Below are 24,450 nucleotides of genomic sequence, written 5' to 3'. Positions count from 1 at the left end.
CTCTGAAAGAAAAAAGACCCAGAGCTCCAACACCAGGCACTGCAGCTTTCTGCAGTGCAAGTTCCAGAGCAGTTACTGGCTGTACAAATTCCTCTACTGCACTTTGAGACTGACCTGAAAAGAATACGGAATAATTGCCTCAGATACATGTAATCTGGTGCCTCTTCAAAACGCAGGCCACGACAGTAGTTCAGATACATGGCAAATTCTGCAGGGAATCCCTGTAAATCAACAGTGTTAATCAAGCCATGATTTGGAACAAAGGGCTTCATACACTCCTAAGGCAAAAAGCTGAGTCTATAACAGAAAAAGAAAGCTGGCTGAAGATTCAAATCCCTAAATTCCACCTTGCCTCTGTTATTCCCTTACCCTGTATTTTAGAAAGCAGATTTGATAGCAAGTTACCAGGTACATGTTTTTTTTCCCCTCCTGAATCATTACTTGATGCATTATTTGCAATCATAAATACAAAAACCTTCAACATACAACATTTAAGCAATTAACTAATCCTACTTCTTATTAATTAGGCCTCTGAAATACATAATCCTAGTAATTGATCTTAAGAGATTACACTCATTTTCTTGATAACCTGATTGAACATACCAATGGACATTTACCACCAGTAAGCATGAAGACTTAAATCATGAAGACCTCAACCTCTTTCAAAGACTCTGGGCTCTGTGTTATGTACTTCTCAATTTAGAATGTGTTCAAGCACGCAATTGAGTAGGTAACTGTAAATACATAATACTATACTACAAGAAAGAAAAGAATGAGCAACGGTTCAATAGTAAGACTGTTGGTGCCATTCTGATGTGCAAAACTATGCGTTCTCAAGGACCTCTGTTAACCAGCACGTGGCTGTATAGCCCAGGAGAACTCTGAAGAGAGAAATAAAAATCACTGCTCTGTGACATACCTCTGAAGATCACTGACATCCAATTCTACTACAGGACGCACTTGAGATACAGAGGACATCTAAACAGGTAAAGGCGGCCTATATACATCTGCCTTGGTTTTATTTATCCAAGAGGGTAAATGTCAAATATTTGCTGTAGAAGTTTAAAAAAATGGATAACCCTCTGCAGAGAGAGAGAAAGCTTGCACAGCCCACAGTCTCCAACAACTGGAATTGTGGTGGCATGAGCTATCCCAAGAAACAGCAGTGAATGCCTGCCCTGTCCTACCACTTCACGCTCTTGCTGGGTGGCCGAACACAAGGCATTTATGGACTGCCAGAGAAGTATAACTCAGCAGCAAATGCTATGTGAGATTAATACATTGGCTCTAATTTTAAAAACAAGAAAAGAACTTCCAACTCACGGCATGACATCATTTGGAAACTCTTACCTTACACAAAACCTCAACAGGAGTGGACATTTTCTTTTCACTAATCTTTTCATACTTTTGCTTCTTTGTTGCAGCCTGTGGAACATGTAGGTCACAATATAAGAGATATTGTGCAACACTGGATTAAACAAGAACAGTAGCAAAAAAAATGACAAAAAACCCTTTGGTCAGCTGTAAGTATTTTACGTGAAATCTGCAAGTCCCACACACTCACTGCAAAGAGAATGAAGGTCAATCTGGTATTAAGATTTGGACACAGTTTAATACCATTTGTTGCAGTCTAATGCTTCCCTCACATGGCACAGCTCGTGTAGTTCTAGCTACTGCTTTTGTGCACTGAACAGACCAGACCAGCGTATCTATTTGGTAAAGTTACATCAATTCCCACTCAGTGCCCCATTCAAGTTCTGCCTGCTTCAGTACACAGTCATTACACTCATTAGCAGCTGAAGCATTCCTGTGTTTCATTTCTAAAGCTTGCCTTTAGAAAGCTAACATCTGCAGCTGCAACACTACTTGAGTTACACAACTCTCACATAGAGAAAAAAACAATTAAAACATGGATACAAGTCACTGAAGTGTATATAACAGAAACAAGACATATCTGCCACACTTGCACTTGGCTACTACCACATGTAATAATATTTGAAACAAGTACATTTCAGCTGGCAATCGTGCCATAAACTAGACTGAAGATAGCAAAGCTTAACCTGGTAGGCAAGAGATTATTTCCATGCTCTCTACGGCAATTCAGAAAGCCACTAAAAATGTTATTTTCTACTTCCCAAACAGGGCCTCAGCCTCGGACAGGACAATAATAATTTGCAAAGCTGACGTAAGCTATTGTTTAGCATAATTTTTAGGAGTCAAACAATACACGTTGCCTGCTGCACAAGGAGGAGGCAGAACCTTTTTCTTCTATATTCTATAAATACCATGCCTCAGGAAAAACTATTTTGCTGAACTGGAACTGAACATGATATACAGCAGCCTGTCCAGACCAGGAGGCAAAACCATGGATCCCAAATAGGCAAAAGAAAAGTGCAGAAGGCTCGAGAGGGAAAGTAACATTACCTACCTTTAACCCTTGCCAAGGCAGACTGGTTCTGTTAAAGTACATCAATACGTAGCCTAGAGACTCCATGTCATCTCGGCGACTGTAGAAAGGGAAAGAATACCCTGAATCACACATTTCAGCTTTGTTCCAAGCAGTGAAATCATTGCAAAATTAAAAAAAAAAAAAAAAAGGAACCAGCAGTGCACCAGTCTGGGACCAATAATGAACACCTGTTCACAAGGAGCAATGTATTTACAAAGGGCATAACTCCTGCCTTTTCTTTGCATTCTCCCTCCTTCAGTACAGTTAAAGAACTCTTAAGTTAACCATCCATAGACTTCACTGACAATTAGCATGCAAGCTTTCATGTAAAAGGCCTCAAATGTTCTCTGTACTGCATATGCTCCAGATCTATGCTTCAGCCACACGAACACCATCATAGTTTGCTACACAGCTTTCATGATTACTAAGCCTAAGTACAGCTCAGTGAAGTGGAAAAAACACTCCATGATTTTTTCCTCTTGGCAAAAGTGGATCTGACTGCTTCAGCCTCTTCCCAGCTGTAGCAGTCAGATTTTTCCTGTGACTGCATCTCTGCAGCTGACATCTACCTGAAGAGAAGATACAAACAAAAAAGAACCCTAACAAAACCCTTATTTTTTTTCCTACTTCCCTTCTAAACAGAAGCTGACAGGTATAGCTGCTGCAAGAAAAGCATTTAAATGGTAACAGGGAAGACTACACACCTCCTGTCCTCACAATGGAGTAAAAGGCTTAGAGAGTGGGAGTGCTAACAAGATTATACATATGGATGAGGTAGCAGAGCTTCCTTAAAGTGAGAAAAATCTGCAAGAACCTAGACAGTTCTACCTCCAGCTCTTGATATCAGAGGAAAGAAGCTATACGTAAAGCTTCACGTTAAGGCCAAGCTGATATAACCACCAGTTATACCCAGAGCAGCCTACCACCCCATGCTTGTTCCACCTCTTTGACCCCTTGGGGAATTACTGCAGGAAGTTACTGCAGAAGAGAATCAGTTTGTGTCTTCCTAATCCACTGCACTACAAAGGGCACTAGCTGTGGGAGGGCTGAAGGCTGGAAGACTGGTTCCCTCCTCTTGACAGGAGCTAGCTCTCAAGTCATCTCAGCTGCAACAGGAAACCACAGCCAAGGTCAGAGGGATGAGAACTGATACAAAGACCACAATCCCCACCTGTGAGGCTTCAGTTCTACTGGATTTGTCTTTTAATCATCAGCAGAACCCAGTGAAACCGGTATAAGGCCATGACACAAGACTAAATTCTCTGAGGAGCAGTGGCAGATTCATGACCAGTCAAGAGATTAATGGCTTCTTTCTCTCACCTAGTTCATTCTTCAATGTTCAATTTCATGATTTTGTAGTAGGAAACATTTATGAGATCTTCAGTGGAAACATTACATTTGGATGGACTGTAATAAAAATTATTTTCAGGATTTGGAAAACAGGATGATACTCTCCATTACTGTAACAAGAAACAGAAGACTACAAACAGCTCCTTAGGAACAGTTGTCACTACATATAGGAAAACATGCTCTGTAACTACAGCACTAACAGTTGGAGCATTCTGCCATATGTTTCAGACCTGGTCCCTCCTGATTACAGTAATGTGTTATCTGTCTGCTTCACTGTTAGCTTGAGAGAGGCAATTTCACAAACTGGCATGGACCAAACCACGTTTCTAATTATACTAGAATTTCCAATACCAGCAGACAGTGGTACAAGACCTCTAAACAAATTCAACAGCAGTAAACCTCTGCAGTTCTCTCCCTTCACTGTGAAGGCTAGCATGGCTTCTCTCACAAGAATAGCTAAAGTTCTGCAAAGTTTATTTAATTCCGAAATAACACCTGTCATTTACACCACCAGACCCACAGGTCAAGTAAGCTTAAACAGTGATACTGACAGACAATAAAATATTCTTAAGAAATACTAGTGAGAGCAAAGATGAAATTTTTTTTGCATTTTTTTTTTTAAAGGAAACAAATATTTTTAAGTTGCATTTTCTACCAGTGCTACCACTAGAAATTGTCTTTGCCATCTTGATTAAACTCAAAATCATAGGCACCGACACCCATGAAATTTCTGAGTAGGAGTCCTCAGCATCACGTGGTAAAGCCGTGGTATCACACTGCTGTATAACACCTGGGCACACAAGAACAGAGCTGAGTTGTTCTTTCATACCTAACAAGAGCCTTCCAAAGAACCTGAAGTGCGACCTGCACCAGCACGCTGCCAGAACTCTGTAGCAATACTTTCTCATCCAGACACTAAAAATGCGGTGCTAAAGTAAAGATAAAATGTGTCTGTACACACATACATACACAGTGCTGCAACTACTGCTACACAGGGCAGAACGCAGCAGAAACTGAAACGCAGCATGTGTGGAGTAGCAGCGCGATCATAAAGTCTCGTTTGCAGGCAAAAGACCAAACAGTAGCTTGATAATTAATAGGAAGTCAGAGAACATCAGCTTCAGACAAGTCCTTCTGGTAACAGAACTGCCCATCTCAAGTCAGTCACCAGTGGCACTGACAGATCCGCAATCACAAAAATGCAGTTATATCTGTGAAGAGACAACAGTATGGATTGCCCTAAAAATGAAAAGCACACAGACCATCCACCTCACGCTAGCAAGAGAGCATGTCTCCAAGGAGCAGATTAGGTGCTTTGGTTTCCTATCCTTGCACAAGGAGCAAAGGGATACATACATTGACTCACACAAAATTGGTTTAGACATTTCAGAAGCTTACAAATAAGATCATCTTACTGCTGTGCTCTTCAGGGCTGCCATCTCTTTGAACTCACCTCTGCTCAATGCCAAGATGTGCGTTGATACTGGCATATCGAGCTGTGCCAGTGAGGTTTTTGTCTTCTCTGTACGGTATGTGTTGCCTTGTCCTGTTGTCCCGGTACTTTTTGGCCAAACCAAAGTCAATAAGGAATAACTTAGAAAAGAAAAATGAAAACACATTATACTTATACACACGGAATCCCCAACCAATTTCACTCGGCATTAGCTACACTTTAGGACATCCACACAACATAACAGCCTACAGTTACAAGGAAGCAAAGTAACAGTGCAGTCACAACTAGCTTTAACTAACAAGTTCAAAAACGTAACAGTGAATTAGTTCAAGCCTTTTTTCAATCCAGTGGAATAGATTAGACTGCGCTACTCAGCATCTCTAGTTTAGCTCTGCATTTATTTTGTTACTATTATAGTTTGTATCAAATTAGCTCAATAACTACAGTGCACAATGTAGAAGAACTGTGTCAGTGTACGTCAGGAAAACCCACTCTCACAGAGCATTTTACACGTACAGATAGTTAATGGCAGCTCAGCAGCTTAATGCAAATGATGCACATCCTGTTCTCTTTTCTATGTACTGCGAAGAGCACTGGCCATTTTGCAGAGCAGAAGGCCAAAGCCTCCAGCAGCAAACAAGACATCTTGCCTTCGACAACATGTCCTCTGCAAGGCTACCAGAAGACATGAAACAGCAGCATCAAACTCTTGTTGATGAAATTAATACAGCCAGGAAGCTAGAGCCTAATGCATAGAATCCAATTTAGATTTCTAATGATCAAGCTTGCTCAATGACTTGGTATTTAGCAACAACTGAGTGTGTGCTAATTAGTGTGCTAACAGCCAGTCTATCCACATGTTCATACAGACAGTAACTCCCTGCAACAAGATTTCAGGACTAGGCAAATAAACTGAGGCAGAAATACACAAGGAACATTTAAAACTCTAGCAGTTGGCCTTCAAGCTACTCATCATCTGGCTGAGCAGATTTCAATGCTGGATTAACGACAGGGGATCAGGGACTACAGCCCCTGCAAATTAGTGAATGCTGCAGAAGTGAGCAGGGGGAGGAAGATGATGGGAGAAGAGACACGGATTGAGAAGTTCTCAGTAAAAACCTGTTCAGCATCACCTTAAAGATAAAGAAAAGAAGATACTGCTTTTCATGCAAACAAGTACAGGGATTCACATGCAGTTGTATCTGCATTCAAGAATGAAACAGGTCACTGTAGTACACTGGCACTGGAATGTGCTATAAAAAGAAACACTCAGCATGGAAGATTGCAAGGCAACGAAAGGAGTTTCTGAATGGCACAGCAGACACCTTTCAAAATACTGGCTGAAGACTTTTGTATCTGTAGCAGTCTAGACAAGACAAAATAAAAGCTAAAAGCCTCTTTTTAAATGGCTGATGTTAGAGCAGAAATTCTTGAGCTGAAGTTGTAACATGATTTATGCACAAAGTTCCTGTTCATCCGCTTTTTACAAACAGTTCTATGGAAAAGTCACCCTGAAGGGCCCAGAATACTCCCAGCACGAGGAGTTAAAATACACTTTAAAAATGAATTCTATCAGTCGGACAACAGCTTGGGAAAGGTGAGGGCCTTTTCTTTATTGCACCCACTATGCTAAGCAGGCATGAAGATGGTCTCAAGCTACAAGAGAATGAGAAATGTGCATACTAAACTTCCAAGCATGGAGCACAAAGCTTATATGTGATTACTCTGGTGCAAATGCAACTTTCTCAGAAGCAAAGCTTGATCTCAGAGGCTATCTTGCATTTTCTGATGAAAGGTCTGTGATTTCATGACAGTGTCTGACATACAGTTTGCAACAGCTACTTTGCAAGGCCTTTGCCAATTAGCTTAAGTAAAGCACTATGCCTAGAAAAGGAAGGAAACTGAAGACTTCATCCACAGAATCTTTTCAGTACAAATTTAATTACAAACAAAGCGATTCAATCTTGACATTAATTAATGCCACGAAGGGACAAAGTCACAGCTTGTGAATGAACATAGGGAACATTGAAAGCACACCTCTAACATGCAAAGATTTGGTGTCTCGTTCTTTGTTTAACAGACTACTTAAGATTACTTCCCTCAAGGGGCAGAGAAGTAAACTAAGTGATGTTGTCTCCTGCACAGCTGCTACAAGCTCTGAATATTAGCCCTGAACAAGGCAATTATACATTCTCTTAAGCAGTATGGGGAGCCCTCTTTAAAGACATGCACATATAAAATAGAATCACTTTTGTAATACAGTTCTGCTTTACACATTAGTCAGGTTATTAGATATTATTTGACAACACTGGCCTCTCTGTGCAAGATTTTTCTATTCCCTAGCTCAGGCTCATGCTGTACGCCCTATCCTAGATGGATAGAAGTCAAGGGTGTTAAGTTAATCTCAAAAGGAGGGACACTGGAAGATATAGCCTTATTTGGGTGAATATAGAACACATCGATGCCAGTCAGCAAAGAAGTTTTTCCATAGATAACCTCATGCCACCTTAGCTGTGCTTACTGCATGATCAGTAGGAAACTAGAAAAGTAGGGCAAGATTTCTGCCAAGAGCAACGACAAAAGTAGATCAGAGTCTCTGCTTCAACCGATAAGTGAGTTTCAGAAGCAGACAACAGAAGTCTAAGCCTGCATACAGCAGCTAGCTGGCTGGGATTTAATGCTTGAAGACTTACTGGGGAAACTATGGGCTGCTGTTCAGCCAAACTCCTCAGCTATGATACATATTCAGCAATTTCCAGCTGTTCTGCTAGAAAGAGGCATATGTCTTGATGTGCTTCCAATTCATCTTTCTTTAAGAGTCAAGAGTACTACATTTAACACTAGACACTTCTTCAAGACACTGGAGTAATTTTATAAGCACAACAGATAAAAATATGAGAGCCCTTATCACACATTTGAGAAGATTTTGAAGAAAAAATGGTATGGGAAAAAGTCTGGTTGACACGACAGCAGAACTTGTTCATGTGTGTGAAGATGCTGCAGGAACCCTATGGGAAGGCAAGCAGCCAGCTGTGCAGGTGTCCGTCTAGAAGCCCTGCTACTTCACTTGGGTGGCAGGTCTGTTCTTTAACATATCCAAGACCTTGCCTTTCAGTTATAAAGGACAGAAATGAAATCTGCTTCTGCATCTGAAATCAAGCACATACATTTAGCCCTTTTGAAAACCAAGTTTAGAAATAATTTCACAATTTAAACAAGCGCCACAGGGAAACATCTTAGTAATGTTACATGTTTGCCAAGTATGTCTGAATAATGCCAACATAAGAGGTGCTTTTCCAAGATCTACATTCTCCAGATTTAAAAAAAAAAAAAAAAAAACAAAACGAAAACAAAACAAAAAATAAAGCACATGAATTTGGGGTTGAGGTTGGAATAGGAGACAGTTCAGACCTGGTTTAATCCTGAGAAAGATGGGTCCTGAGAAGTACTAACAGTCATGCTTCTTTTCCTCTTCCCCACTGGAGATTCTAAACACTGAACAAACAATAGAGGGTGGCAGTGCATCAAACAGTATTGCTTACATTGCAACAATGGCCGGCGCAGACAGGCAACACCGAGGCGTTTGAGAAAGAACAGGGTAGCCAAATGCCATCCTTCTTCCACCAAGCTCTGTAGCTTTCCAATAGCTATGTTGGTTTGGTTTTTTAATTTGTTTTTGTAAGGAGAAAATTTAAAAGATATGGCAGGGTAAATTTCAACTGCGAGCCGCTCCAAAATGGCACTGCCTTGGCCAGGGATAACAGTGGTGACATTTGGCTCTATTAAAAAAGGAAATTGAAGTTTTGCTTACAAAAGCATCCTTCGGTTCCATAAACTGCCCTTCCCCCGAAAGACATTTAGAAAAAGGAAATCTTCAGTAAGGAAGAGGTAGAAGGCATTTAGTCACCTTAAAGTTTACTTTCATAAGCATGCAGGGCTCATTTCTAGCAGAACTGAAAATTCACCTTTTAAGGGGGAGCACAATTTCTCCCAAACACCAAATTAAAATTTGAATACGTTCATGTTTTTAATAGAACTGACAGGAAGCTACTGGAACAAGATTACCATGCTATTCTAGCATTTGTGGCTGATTTTGATTCAGGTAGTGTACAGTCATCTTTCCAAAAACCCTCAACTATCCTTTACTACAAAAAGGAGCAAACGCTGTGTGGTGGCAACTGTCCCCAGATAGAACACCTAAGTGCTAAACTTACCCAACCCCTTTCTCATTCTGCTCATGTAAACCTGCCAATTTGCACTTCTCAAGAAGTGCCTCTCTGATCTCCAAAACCCTGCGTCAGTAGCGAAGCCCATACCCACAGCTCACAGGAAGTATTTAGCACCATAAGGCTGCATGGCTCTCTAACTAGGATACTAATGGGAAAAGAAGAAAAATAATGGTTTACTGGCATTTTTTTTTTTCCCCAGTTGATGCAAATCTAATGTGTCTTTCCACTAAAATAAGCACAGCAGTATCTTCTAGGCCATTAATCCAATGAAGATGAAACAAAGCACAGCAATGCTAAGCTAGCATAACTGCAAAAGCACGGATAAATGGCCCAAAAAGAACTGGAAATCAGAAACTAAAACTAGAAAAAAAGCTGTTTTTACTCCAAGTTTGGTTAGAAAATTAAGGAGCCTAACTGCTTGACACAGCAGAGAAAAATAGAGCTCTACAGAGTGAAAGTATGAAACTTGGGAATGAGCAAAGTTTAATAGCAAAAGAATTACATAAAGACTGCCTTTCAATTAGGCTTACAAGCTTTTCCAACAACGGTTGCATCTAAACATTCAGTGCACTGCACCTCTTCAGACAAGAGCTGTTACCTGATGTTAATACATTTCCCCCTTCTAGTGTTCGTGGCTCTGAAGTTGGCATTCATACAGGCAAACAAAGGTAAACATTTTAAACACTGGTAGTGCCTAAAGAGATTAGACATTCTCTAATGGCATATATAGAAAATAAGTGGGAATCTTGCTTCCAATAAACAGCTTGATCGTGTACATTTGTCCTGAAGTTAATTTCTATTAAGTAGCATGCTTAATGCATTGCCAATGCTGCCTGTCTGCCCGAGCTCAACACACAAATTGCAGGATTAAGCATATTTTACTTAAGACTAAAAATAAAATAAAACCTCATGTAGAAGAAAACCGCCCCCCCCCCCCATCTGGAAACATGCACTTGTGAGTCTTTTTAACCACCCAAACAGTGCACTATAGCCCGCTTCCCACCCCCACCCCTCTTTTCTTCACAAACTAAAAGAAGTTTTTTGTTGTACAATATATTCAGGTACTCTATAAAGTTTTTCATTCACATTTTAGCATAAATTCATTTATTCATAGAGACAATTGATCTACACGTTGACTAGTAGTCATATCCACAGTTCTGATGGCTGAAGAGTCCTCTTTACCAGTCTGTCACTGCAAGTCTTACTGCCCTGATGACTGGTAGGCCAGGAGCTCCCACGATGGCACAAATACTTTTCGTCCCAGGAAGTCAGCCCAAAAGTCAAAGATTTGACTTCATTATTAAGAAAAAATGCCATTACAGTCATCTCAACAGTGAAACTCCATCACCGATGAGAATAGCAAAGTATTCTCTATGGTTCATTTACAACCTTGTTGCAAGACTTGAACTCATCTTGCAATCAAGTCCATCTCAGCGTGGGTCTGAGACACACACACGTGCCACTGCATTTAGCAGTGGATACTGAGAAAGCCAAATTAGCCAAGTTCTCACGAAGATTTATGGTTTAGCATCCAATACATCAGCTTCAGCAATGAGTGAAAGGCTGTGCAGCTTGAATTAAGTAACATAGCCATTCTCTTTGAATCTTTTAAATACAGCATTAGACTAACCTTATTACAGTGACGCCCAATACCCATTAGGAAGTTATCTGGTTTAATGTCTCTGTGTATAAAGTTCTTTGTGTGCACATATTCAATTCTACTGATCATCTGTAAAACAGAAAACATCAAGAAAGAGATTCATTGAGAGCAACACAATTCACTTATGCCTACAATTAAGCATGACTTCTTAGTGCTACTTTCCACTGCAATTTAAAATGTATAATTTGCTCAGCAAAAACCAAGCCTTTTTCATATACTTTTTAAAGAAAGTCCTTTTACGTGTTAAAATTCCATACTGGCTGTGAGCTGGAAGATTAAATATCTGAAATTATTTCCCAGACATTCAAATTCATCACGTAACTACAGTGTCCAACTGAAGAGAAATTTATTTTTGCAGTGTAGCTTTTCAATACCTACCATGAGACAACTTTAAAGCTTGTCTCTTCATGCAGCACCCATCTCAGTTATTCATTCATTCAGTTATTCACTTATCACTAAGTACTGCTTTTCCAGACACTTTTTTAGAGCAAGTAACAACTTGATGGTGGCCCATCCTACTCTGACGACTAGAATCCAAGAATGACAGTGAGCAAAGATGCAGAGAAGTTCTGGCACATCTTAGCATCATAAATGGTCGTGCAATTTCCCATGCGTGAGAAAAGAGCACGAGTTCATATGGAACAGCTTTTCAGCTGCACTTCACACAGCCTTTAGTGAGCTAAGTATGTTACAACATCATATCCTTGACAGCTGTTCTACTTTATTATGTCCTAAAACCCAGTTCTGTATGCTGACCTCATACATCTCCCTTCTTTTCCCAGATGACAAAAAGTTGGTATTCCATACAAAGGAATACTGCTCAAGAACTGTGCAGGTTCCTCAGAAACACTGTAACAGCCTGACTCTAGTTAAGTGAGCCTGTAAATGCTTTGTTCTAGAGCAAGCATACCAGCCATTTAGAGCAGCAGAGATAGGGGACAGCTGATCTTGTCTCTATACAAGCTCCCCGAGCTTCCCTGGCCATACGCCTGGGATTCTACGAGCTCTGGCTAAATGACAACTGGGTACTAACACTGATTATGTAATATTAGATTAAATTGCCATTGAAAATTCAACTCACAAACCCCCTACTGCCTTCCAAGTAACTGAGAACAGTACAAGCAAGCTATTTACTAAACAGCAAGTGGCTACTTGAAAAGCTGTACTCTCAGAACCAAGTTGAAGAACTGTCAATTGCTAGAAAAAAGACTAGACAGGCACTCCTGAGGCCTCAGTTAACAGACTGCAAGGCCTTGATTAAGTTTGAAGCAGTACAGCATCTCAACTAACACAGAAGGCTGTTTAACACATTATTTAACCTACTTAAAGAGAACCATGCTACACAAAATAACATTCAGGTTTTCTGATATCCTGACATTTATGCTTGTACGTACCTGGTCTGCTAGCATAAGTACTGTTTTCATCGTAAACCTGCGAGAACAGAAGTTGAAGAGGTCTTCAAGGCTGGGACCAAGAAGATCCATAACTAGAACATTGTAATCCTTTTCTTGACCATACCACCTGCAACAAAGAAACGCGCTCAGCATTAGCAAGAATCACACAAGTTTGAGCCTTAGCCATCAGTAAACAGGAGTGAGCCAAGCAGCTCCATTACTGTCAGTAACGTAGCAGTTATGCTCCTGAGTGTACAGAAGTGATCATTCTCAAAATGCATTTTTGGAAACCAATGGACACTTTTAGAACACTCAACATTTCCAAACCCTAGAAGCCCTCTGCTGGACTCTCTCCAGTCCTCCCACATCTCCACTGTCCCCAGAAGTCCAGAGCTGAACACACCACTCCAGGTGCAGCCTCAGTAGAGGGAGCGGACCATCCTCCTGTACCTGCTGGCACCACTCCTGATGCACTCCAGGATGCCACCAACCCTCTTCAATGCAAAGGAACATTGCTGGCTTATGTTCAATCTAGAGAGTTAACTAAAAACCAGAGTTATTAGTCACTCTTACTTTCCTGGAAGCAAACCCTGAAGGCAAAACTGAAACTGACAACAGTGCATGGCATGTTTAAGTTTCCCTGAAGTAGCAACATTAAGTTTTAGCAGCAACTGAAACACCAAACACAAGAATTAACACAATCAAAGCAGAAGTCATTACAAGCCAACATACTGAGGTTTTGGTACATATCTCAAGAACTGAACTGAAATCTGAACTGAAATTCATCAGCAGGACACCTTACAGTTCTATCTTTATTTTCTGCATTATTTAATTTCACAGAAGCATTGTTAATTGCTTTAGGCTTTGTTTCATGTAAGGCATCTCTGCAATGCACAGAATTCATGCAGTTAACTCATACTACCTTCTCATTTATTCATTCAAGTTCTGCAAATATCAATCAAGTACTGCTGTACTACTAAGTAAATGACAAGAACTCTTTACTAGATTTTTAACACGATACAGGGAAAGACAGTTGAGTGCCACAGAGGCAGAAATAGTTGTTGCAACACACACACTTTCAATCACAGCTAAGCAGGCAGTAGGATCAACCCTTAAGTGTCTGATGTGTCAATCTGGGACAAAAAAAAAGAATATTTGTTTCAGGAATTACTCGATATGACATCTTGGTTCCTATCAAAGTCACCTCTGCAAACTGCTGAGTAGTTATGACGAGGGTCTATAAACAACTCTGCAGCTCACAATTCAAAATGAAACACTGCAGTCAACCAAAGCGATGAAAACTGGATTGGATGATCTGCTAGATATTCTGCCATGAAATTTAGCTGCTCTATGAAAAATAAACCGAACCCAAGCACCCTAAGACCTGCCATTCTAAAGAGTAAATCCAGATTCAGGTAAACTATGTTTTGCTTTAAGAAGTGAAAACTATTTCAGATGCTGATTGTAATTGTTCATTACAGTAATGGCTCAATAGCCAATAGCACAGTCCAAGGGAAAACATAGGCACAAGAACTTTTTTTAATCTGCTGATCACTTAATGTTTCTGAAAAGCAGACTCAACTTTGCAAGACAACAGGACTTCTATACGCCCAGTTTTCATGCTTACAGGGCTATAATTCCTCAAGTAGTAGAGCACCCCATTTATTCATTGCACTGACAGCAAGTGAAACTTCTGCTAGAATACCAGAGTCACCCGTGCTTTATTTACTTTGCTAACGCTCAGTTTTCATTTCCCTTGGAACATTTCCAGGGAAAATGAGATTAAGAAGTAAGGCTACATCAGGTCCATTCACAGCGTGTCCAGTAGCTGCTACTGCTGGCAGCACAAGAAAAAACATTACAAATGTTGGCTCTTCTGAGGAATCCTTGGAAATGATGATGCTGAAGAGCTTGGCAAGTACTCGTTGATCCCACAGTCACTGTAAGATGACATATGATCACACCTTTTGGACACGTGCTTTGCCATGCAAGTTTTAATGCTGCGGGGAACGCCACAGCACCAAAGGGAGCACACCTCTGGAAAAAAGGCTGGTCGTCTCCAGAGATCTCCAGTGGTCCAAGCCCTACTGCTGGTGCAGTGTTAGAAGCAAACTACCAGTAGGAAAGAATGACTGTACAAAGCCCTGGTTAACTATCAGATGCTACAAGAACCTCAGAACACGTCTTCTACTTGTCAGTTAGACATTTTCTCCTAAACACGCCCAGAAAGTGAATTTCTCTCTCTCACTGAGGAGCAGAGAACAGCAGCAACATTTTTTTAAGCAAGGAGAGCTCTAGAAAGCAGGAAGGAGATATTTAACAACTTACCAGTTCACTCTGGTTACACAATAACCCTGTGTATTAGTTACATACCACATATGTTCAAAAGAAATACAGAATCCCTGGACTAGGAAAAAATCGTTATCACTATTCTAACTCACTTGCACAGTGCCCACGTCCTATTAGGACATACTGCACAATTAGACAATTTCAGTTCTGCTGCACAGGTCCATCTGTACCTACTCATGAGAACATATATATATACATAGCTTATAGCAAAATCAGCTTTCCCAAACATTTGTAGAAAACCTTACTGGAAGGCTTCACTAATTATTAGCAGGACAGTGCAATACTGTAAGACTAGGAGTTATCTCTGAACACTGCACGCAGCACAGCAAGCCCTGACGCAGCCGCTAAGAGGCACAGCCCATGCTGAAGCTGCGGGCTGAGCCTAAGCTGTGCGCATAGAAATGCTTCGTCACTCTCATGTCTCATTTGTTCAAGGCCACTGATCAGTTAGAGCATAGTTTATAAAAACAAAGCAAAAAACCCCAACAACTCTTTCTGAAGCTTTTGTGGTTAGAACATTATCAAATTCGAACTGCGGCCTTCATTTGGCTTCAGCAGCTCATCTCACTCAGCAGACCAAGACTCACCATGTCGACGAGTTTCCAAATCACGTGGCTTAGCAGCCTGCTACACAGCTCCCATATACTCACACACAAAACTTCTTGTAACATCCTGAACAGTTTGCAGCTCTATGCTAAACAACTAAGTCACATGACACAGTAGTTTTGAAGTATTTGGTTTCCAAATCCCACCCAGTGAAGTATGAAGCCAGATCATATGACAAATGAACGCTTACTCAAATGTTTTTTCATCCCCTTAACTAACCTTGAGACAAGCAAGCGAAGTACTGATGCACATCTAGCACTCAGTGGCAAAGACTGTAGGTCAACTTGACCCAAGCTTAAATCCTTTTCTGTTTCCAGAGATGCATCTTTAGAAATCATATCATCTCTATTTCATAACCATATGGCTCCTAAATAATGCCAATAGTAAAAAAAAGCCCTTGAGAAAACATGTCTAAAAAGAACTTCAAGAAAATGAAATATTTGGTTATTGCCCTGTTCACATTTTGTATTTCTTTCCTTCAAAGAGTCAAACTGAGGTAAACCAGTTAGTAAAGAAGTCAGCAAAGAGCTAGCAAAACTCAGAAACAGGCTGAGAAACTACAGGCCCAGCTGCAGCCTCCTGTTGGACAATTGTTGGACAATGAGTAGTTTTACGCATTACATTGATAACTGTGCTGGTACTGCTACCTTGTTGTAATTACCACCACCTAAACTGTGCAAGCTGTTCAAAGGATAAATAAAAGCATTCAGGAAATTCATGTTTACAAAGTGGCAAATGTAAACAGCAGTGAATGAAGCAGCTCACTGGACAGCTGTTGGTCACCAGCAAAGAAAACCCAAACCCCAGGTGCTCCGAAACTACCAAGGCATGAGCATAAGGCAGCATCATTTCACCTACAGGTTACTGTATGGGTAAAACCAGAACATCAGCTCACTGTCACAACAGTGCATCCCTACTACCAACTATAACAAGACTGTCTTGTTTCAGATCAATAAAAGCTCTCCTCAGACCCCTGTTTTGCCCAGCGTCTGCTCTTCTGCTCCAGGCTTCTGTGAATTTGACTGCCACCACTGACTATTCCTGTACCACCAGGAACTGCAGAAGGTCACGCTCGTGTCCTACAACAAAAAAGCATCCTAGTGCCTCAGTGCAAAGAAGTACAATGCTGCTGTGAGAAAGCTTAGGTGGACCCAAACCTTTAGATTGTGGAATTCAAGCAAAAATATAATATTGATGAAAAGGCATCCAGAAACAATTATATCTTCATTCAATAAAAAAGGTCAATTTGCACTTCAACATTCTACTACCTTCTGCTAATTTCATCATTTGTACTATGCCACCCTACCATTACTCTGTCTAGTTCTATGCAATTAGTTTCCCAGCGTTTTGGCTTTCAAATGTCAGACAGAAGAACTCATGACAAAAAAGTGGAGACTGTCAAATGAAAGTGGATTGAGAAACACTACTAGAACAAAAACAAGCCACAGTGAACAAGCAAGCTGGAAAGAACTAGTGGGATTACCTGAGATAACCTTATCAGTAAGTTTGACGAGTCAGTGTGCACATGAGGGTGAATACACAAGTCTGGAAGACCTGATGAGCACAAAGGACTCAGTGTCCGAAATAAAACCGAATGACAGCGAGGCGATGAATGCACTGAACTATTCCACTTCTGCGATCACTAAAGCACTGACACAGAACTCTCCTAACCGGGCGTAACGTAACCAAAGGGAAAACACAGGCCTCCCTATAATCATATGCTTCCACAGGCAGCACTGAAAAAAATCAGCAATCCTAACCAATGCAAACACAGGTATTCAACAGAAACTGGGCAGGAGGTGGTGCCAATGCTTACAGCACTGCTGTCCCTTCATGCAGCAATCCACAAACGCACGGGTCAGATATCCAGGAGAGGCAATATAAAGCAGAACAGGGACAGAGGACTTCAACATGGATGGAAAGGTGGTGATCCTAGCGACCGTGTTCACACAGCTCAGCAAGCCAGTCATGAAGTTATGCAACTGCTCATACAGGATGACTGTAAGAGGGAGGCAGCCATTAAAGAAATCAAGGAAGTAGTAAATGGGCACCGACCGCCTACGGGTACAAGCACTCATCTTCAGGCTCTTTCCAACCACAGAGCAATGAGTGCTGGCCTAAGAAGTCAGCATTGTGCCAGAATCACAGGAAGAACTGCACATTAACCAAAACAAACAGGAACAGGACCAAAAGTAATCTCTTCTGGACTTCTCAGGCCAAACTCCTGAGAAATAAGGATGTTACAGACAAACCACTGAGTATATTCTGCCTGTAGAAGTACACTAATTTGAGTCTTAACAGATATGGAAGCAACACGCATGAGGAAGGCAATCTACCACTCAGATTCTGATTCATATCTACATTGCCACATATCCTGCACTCCCTGAAGCTGGAAAAGCACTTCAACTGCTAGCCAGCTTGGAATCAGTAACATAAATGAACCTAACATAACATGGCATGACTGAAATACTGAAATGGAATATTTAACAGATGTCATCTAACATTAGTTGCCATGGTGAGTATGAATTAGGCCACTCAAGTACTAAATAAAGAAATAGCAAAGAACACCCTATGTTATCAAGTTAGGTAGGATATAAATAAAATTTTGTACCACTTTTTGTACAGTTATGAGAAAAATATGAATACATGAAGCATGCCAATGCAATTCATCCATTAGGCACAAGGGAAATTTCATCTGCCTGGTCTTATGTTGCATACATACTTCTATGATCTGCTGCTTTGCTAGTTGTTTTATGAAGTAAACTAACAGCTGGTAGGAAGCGAGGGGAACATAAGTCACATTTCTTCCATAGAAGTCAAAAGGCTCAGTTCAGATGAGAAGGTAAGCCATTAATCTACAGCATGTACTGCAAACACTGGAGGAAAACAGACCCTTTCTGTAGGACTTCTGCTGATCATCTGTGCCAAATGGAGTTAACACTGAACTGCAAGTGCACACTTCTGCAGCTGTTTCTGCAAAGGACAAACTAAGGCAAGAGAAAAAAAACAACAAAAAACAGGGTCTCTCTCAGCTGCTTTTAAGTAGTCCACGAGCACCAACTAAAACAGAAGTTTAGACTGTTATAAAACATGAAATTTTGTTTAAAGACATTCACTCCCAGCAGTAAAAGTTCAGGGATTCATTTCAGTTTCACACTGAGCTTTCAGAACAGGAGTGTTGCTCATATCTACCACAGTGGCTCTGTCCCTCAGTAAAAAGGTGCTTGAAAGAAATTTACCAACTTTTAAGAATAGAATTTAAAATGCTCAGGGAAAATTCCATTGTGAGAACCACCTCAAAAATACTGAACTTGACCATGGTTTTCCACTGCGTGTACTATTTAGTGAAGATAAGTATGGAGAGAGGCTTATTAACAGATTATCCACCAGCATGGCACTAAGTAATGAGAGCCCTGATGTCTGAGATGCTTTGACTTTTTTGACAGCAGCTTTATAACATGCCACACGATAGGACATTATGTAGCAATACCTAAGTGACAATATTTAATTTCTCAACCTCAAAATATTTCGCAAGAACTTACTGTATTGTCATGTTAGAAATGTAGGATTTTACTTGTTCAACCTGCAAAAACAAAAAAGTCAATAGCATTTGTATTTAAACTTTGCAGTGACTGAACTCAAATATTCCCCTGATAAGCCTCAGATGCAACTGAATACTGCACCTCTCCAGCTCTGCTCACAGAACACAAGCATCTTCTGTTTTACAGTCAACCCTGGTTTTTGTGCAACACTTTCATACCTTGCCAACAGCTGCAGCTAGATCCAGCACAACAGCCCTTCCTAGTGGGAAGCAGGTAACAAGTTACACCGAGGTGTTGTCAGGAGAAAAAAACCCTTAAGTTTGCTTTTCTTTTAGAAGTACATTTGCAAGATATCTAAAGAATCTTCATAAAGGATATCAACTCTTGTTCATCATCACCATAAATGGCAAAAACCAAGAGTGGCAACTACAGGCGGTTCAAACAATTCTCTCGTCAAGAGATTCACACCATAAACAAAACAACGAAACCTCAAAGTTTCACTTCTCTGAATCAAGATGAAGAATGTGGGAATCAAAGCAGATATTCCAAACTATTAGGATCAACACCCAGTTAACGAGACGATCACAGCTAAAAATGCTTTGCTACTAAAAAAAGAGAAAGAAAGAGCTGATGACCGAGAACAACCAGAATAACCCTACCAGGATATTGCAGACTTGGCACTGCGTCCCAAGGCAGACCAGATCATCAGATGTTAAGCTTGGTTCCAAAGCTGGTTGTCAAAAATGAAGACAGTATAGCCAAAATTCGTGCATACCACAGTCTGCAGCGGTATTCACAGGTTTTGTGACATTTCAGAGAGCAGTTCAGAATCCTCCCTGCTCTTCCAGAAAGCAGCAGCTTGCAGCAAAGTTGAAGAGCCCCGTGTGAATTTAAAGTTGTGCAGATATTCAGACAACAGACAAGCTAATCTCAATTTTTGCTATTTCATGTGGAAGTGATATGTTCTGTTACAGTGCAAGCAGCAAGTCCTCTCTCCACAAGGGAAAGCTCACAGTTAATCCCACAGAAGCAGCAGGATAAAAACGCCGTTGAGCCCAGCTTATACAGCACAGGAAGTGGAAAAGCTTGGAACCAGATACTTCATTTCTGTTGTGCTTAAAGGTACCACTTCACAGAAAATTTAACCAACTTACTGCAGGAATTTCCTCAACCTGATTCATCCTTCTCAATACACTGAGCCAAGAACAGCTCATTCCAACTGGACAGCAAACCATTACAAACCAAAAGCAGAATGCGTATTATCAATTACACACGCACAGACCTAAGTACAAAGTCATACACTCTCTCAGCTTTGCTGCTGCCAAAAACTCATGTCAGAAAACTTGAGCTGTCTGGAACAACATGTGCAGTAATCTGACGTTGCTCCTAGGCTTGGTTAAGCACCTCAGTGATGCACCTGATTGTGTAAGACAGGTCCCCTCCTTCAGATTCCAAGCACCAGGAATTGGGATTCTAATGACACAACGTTTCAATGCTTATCAAGCGAACTGTGAGCTGAGCAGCCCCTCTGCTTCCTCTTCTAGAATATAAACAGAAGTACTGGTTTTTATTTTTTCAAGCATCACCACATTTCATATCACAAGACAACAAGAAAAGCACAAAGAACCAGTCAAGCAACATCTAATATGTACATACTTAAAATTTACAATAAAAGGCACTTCCAAAGTTTTTCAGAAAAGCTTTTCTAAAAAAAGTCATCCTAAGACTAACAATGCTGGAACCTGAAGGTAGAAATCTTCAAGACCCCCTGACATAATCAAATAGTATCTCACGTACAACAGAAGCCATCTGTGTTGTTTTGAGTGCTGCCCCAGTTGTCAATTCTTACCCAGATTCTTGTAATCTGGTACTACTTTGCAGAGGCCAGATGTCAAAGAAAGTTCTTAGTTCCTCTGTGGTGACGGAACTTTAAACAAGAGTCACAGGGAAAGTGAGGTCAGATAAAAGTATGTCAAATACAAAGGAAAGAAAGCTTACAAGATTACTGCTTCATTTGAAGCTGGAAACAAGTTTCTGAACATGTAAGACGACTTCCAGCATCTCGGCTTTAAATAAAAAGCTCGTATGAGGCATTTAAATCAAACTCAAGAACTTACTTCAAACAGTATTTCACTTCTGTTACACGGTAAGTTCGAAAAACATGCAACTTAAGTCTCATTACAGCACTAAAGATTTTCAGAAAAAAGCATAAGCTTAAGAAAGCATGCTTTTCCAGTTTTGTGATGAAACACCAGATACCCGCATGCTTTGGCTGCTCTCCCAGTTACCCTTGTTTTAGCACGAAGCTGTACTGTGATGGCTTTCCAATATGCAACTTCTATTTCTCGGCTGTGAAACAGATGTATTCATACAAAGAAAAGAGAAACTTGTCTAAAATAAAAATTAAATCTGGTTACACCCAAGCAACTGCTGTAACTGTAGCTGTTCTGTTTCATACAGGTATGTTTGTTCTATTCCTGTAGAAGGCTGCCACAAACAGAGAGGACAGATGGGTGAAACAAGGCTGCATAACTCCAGCATACAATCAGGTCTACAATCAGTTGTGTTTACAGAGCAGGGCGAAAAGCTAGCAACTTCTAGGTTTTGTTAGAATATACAATCTGAAATACACGAATGTCCCTCCAGTTTGTACAGAACACTAGTCTATACATGTGCAACAAAGTGAGTTAAGAGCAAAAGGACTAATTAGAATTTGCAGTTTGACTCATTAGCCCTAACGAAGTTGTTCCTGCAGCACAAGACACCAATTCCTTTTATAATACTGCACAAACACCACAAATACTAACTTTAAAAACAATTATTTAAAATACTCTTGGACAAAGTGTTTCTGGAAAAGAAAGAAGTTTCACTTAGGCTACTCTGATGTGGATTCAGCAGACAGAACTACACAGGATAACACCTCAATAATCAGAGAAATGACTCCTCCTAGAGTCTGCTGCACCAGAACAGCAGCAACTTACTTCTGGATCAGGAAATTATTGAAAACTCTGAAAGTTTCAGGCAGAAAAAGAAATAAGGAAACTGCCTAACAAGCAACTGGGAGGGATTAATCCTGGCACTTTAACTGTACGGAAATCCTAGTGACGCATCTGTTGCGGGTAACAGAAAGGGGCTGCCATTTCATTCTTGGTCGAGGTTCTCAGCAGTCTCAAGCCTTGCTGCACATAACTATGAAAGGAAAAGATACATGCCTGAGCACGTCCCTTGTCCCAACAGGAGAAGGGGGAGGGTTAATCACGTCTATCCGCCATTTTCTGAGCGGAGGAGGAAGACATGTTGGAACAAAAAAAAAAAAAAAAAAAAAAAACACAAAAGAAAGCAGCCATTTCCAGTACCAGCTCCAAACTCTCAGCTCATCAAGAACACTGGCTCACACAGAAACAATCTCAAGCTTTATTCTGATCGCTTTAAGAATTTCTCATAGCTCACAAACTGCTGAAGATCTCACTTCCAACGCACAGTATGTAAGCCTAAGAACAGAGTCTGGAGCAGGGAGAGGAAGCTACAAGGATACCCAGGTAGTTGTTAAGCTTAGAAAGGAGTATTTTTCCCAGCAGTCCAACTCCTTCAAGAATGAGTCTCTTATGGTGGTGTCCCACCTCATGGGAACATTAAAGAAAAGTTGCCATAGTCGGCATCTACAACTGAATCCTACCGTATATGTGGGATGCCAACTCCTCCTTGCAGAATTTTGTAGAGTTTGCTCTCATACAGCAGCTGGGGATGTCTGGCCTTCTGAGACTCCAACTTCACAGCAACTTCCTGCAGTGAGAGGGAACAAGGAATCAGAGCAGAGTGTCCACCGAGCACTGCCTTGCCACTTTAGTATTCCCCACACTCTGAGCTACAATTTTTCACACTTCTGCCAATCAACATCCTGCAATTTGTTGCCTCTTCAAATAAAATCCATAGCATGATGATTTGTACTCGAATATCCATCCCAGGTCATGAAATTGAGCTGGAGATGTTATATCTTCAGATTCACACAAGCAAGGAAGAACATACGTGGGTGTTTCTTCTTTACAGCTCAGAGAAGTGAGGGGGAGAAAGAATAAAAAAAATACGACAAAAAATAAAAAAGAACTGAAGAAACAGGGGATCTTCTTTGTTTCTACTGCGGTTGATGAACACGAGATAAATCGCTTCCCAGCAGAAAAAAGGGGCAGAGATGACTGCCAGAAAACAGACTTCTCCGGCCGCTGACAAGGCGCTCTCCTCTCCCTACCTCTCACAAAGCAAAGCGCCGGGCGGCGGCCAGCGGCTCCGTGGGAAGAAGCAGAACCGCTCCCAGCCAGAGGCCGTGATCTGCGGGCCCAGGACCGGAACAAAACGCCCGGCTCCACAGCCAGCGCCCCGGGAAGGCGAACCCAGGGAGCCAAGCGCCGGGCTCAGGAGGGCACCGCCGCTCTCCGGGTGCGCCGAGCCGCCGGACGGGGGTGCGTGCCGCCCTTACCTCCCCGTTGGTGATGTTGATTGCCAGATAGATGTCCCCGAAGGAGCCCGAGCCGATCTTCCGCACCAGCTTGTATTTGCCCCCGACGATGAACTCGGCCTTGGAGCCGCTGCTACTCGCCATGGCGACAGGCGGCCGCGGGGCGCTCCCGGCGCTGCGGGGCTCAGGGGAAGGGAGAGGGGAGAGAGGGCTCTGCCGCCGCCCCTGGAAGGGGAGAGGGGCAGGGGAGGGAAGGAAGGCGCGTGGAGAACGAAGAACGGCGGTCCCCGCCGCTCAGATCGGGCCAGGCCACTCGGGCGGCCGCCCTGCTCCGCGGCTCTGCCCCGCTCCCCGGCCGGGAGCCGCTCGGCTTCCCGCGCCCTCCGGAAAGGTGAGAGGCGGCCACCGAGGTGCTGCGAGGGAGCGGGAGGGGAGAGGGAAAGGGAAGCGCGAGGCCCGCTGGCTCCGCCGGGTCCCGGCAGCCGCCGGTCCCTACTCGGCCGCCGCCGCCATCTTGTCTCTCAACCACTGCTATCGCGGACACAAAATGCCCCCAGCCTGCAGCCGCCGCTTCTTCACCGCGCGGGGCACGCTGGGAGCGGGGCGGGGCGGCCCGGCGCACGCGCTGAGGCGAAGCCGCCTCCTGCCAGCAACGCGCCTGCGCGAGGGGCGGCGCGGGCGGGGGCAAGGCGGAGAGACGGCCGCAGGAAGCCCTCCGCGCGTGCGCGCGCACCGCCCTCCCGTTGTGCCAATGAACGCCGTCGTTTTCCATCCGCCCCCAGCACTGCGTCGCGACGCGTTCTGGGTGTGCGCGTGCGCGTCACTGAAGCTCGAGGCCGGGCGGAAGGGGAGAGGCGTGCGTGCCCTCAGTGCTCCTTAAAGGGGCTGGAGCGCCGGGCTGCGGGTAGGGCCTGCGTGGGCCTCCGAGCCGTGGGGCTGGTGACACGGGCTGTTTTCAGTCTGGT

General features: G+C 42.3%; 1 protein-coding gene across 4 annotated transcripts in view; it reads right to left on the bottom strand.

The window, feature by feature from the left end:
- CSNK1A1 (casein kinase 1 alpha 1) overlaps positions 1–24,065 on the bottom strand; it is a 33,031-nt gene extending 8,966 nt beyond the window's left edge. For 3 of the 4 annotated variants that reach the window (XM_042880564.1, XM_042880566.1, XM_042880565.1), the window contains exons 1-9: positions 23,507–24,065; positions 22,709–22,815; positions 12,536–12,662; positions 11,112–11,210; positions 8,664–8,747; positions 5,253–5,392; positions 2,429–2,507; positions 1,351–1,425; positions 115–221 (exon numbers count right to left, since the gene is read on the bottom strand). In XM_042880564.1, the coding sequence (XP_042736498.1) occupies positions 115–221; positions 1,351–1,425; positions 2,429–2,507; positions 5,253–5,392; positions 8,664–8,747; positions 11,112–11,210; positions 12,536–12,662; positions 22,709–22,815; positions 23,507–23,629 (941 nt within the window). In that variant the 5' untranslated portion in view covers positions 23,630–24,065. The remainder of the gene's footprint in view (positions 1–114; positions 222–1,350; positions 1,426–2,428; positions 2,508–5,252; positions 5,393–8,663; positions 8,748–11,111; positions 11,211–12,535; positions 12,663–22,708; positions 22,816–23,506) is intronic. The other variant, XM_042880567.1, reaches the window with a different exon arrangement.
- Between the last annotated feature and the right edge of the window lie 385 nt (positions 24,066–24,450).

Source organism: Lagopus leucura, unplaced genomic scaffold (assembly GCF_019238085.1).
Source record: "Lagopus leucura isolate 7727_CA_CO unplaced genomic scaffold, USGS_WTPT01 Super-Scaffold_100027, whole genome shotgun sequence".
NCBI lineage: Eukaryota > Metazoa > Chordata > Aves > Galliformes > Phasianidae > Lagopus > Lagopus leucura.
This window is presented reverse-complemented; position numbering and strand designations above follow the sequence as displayed.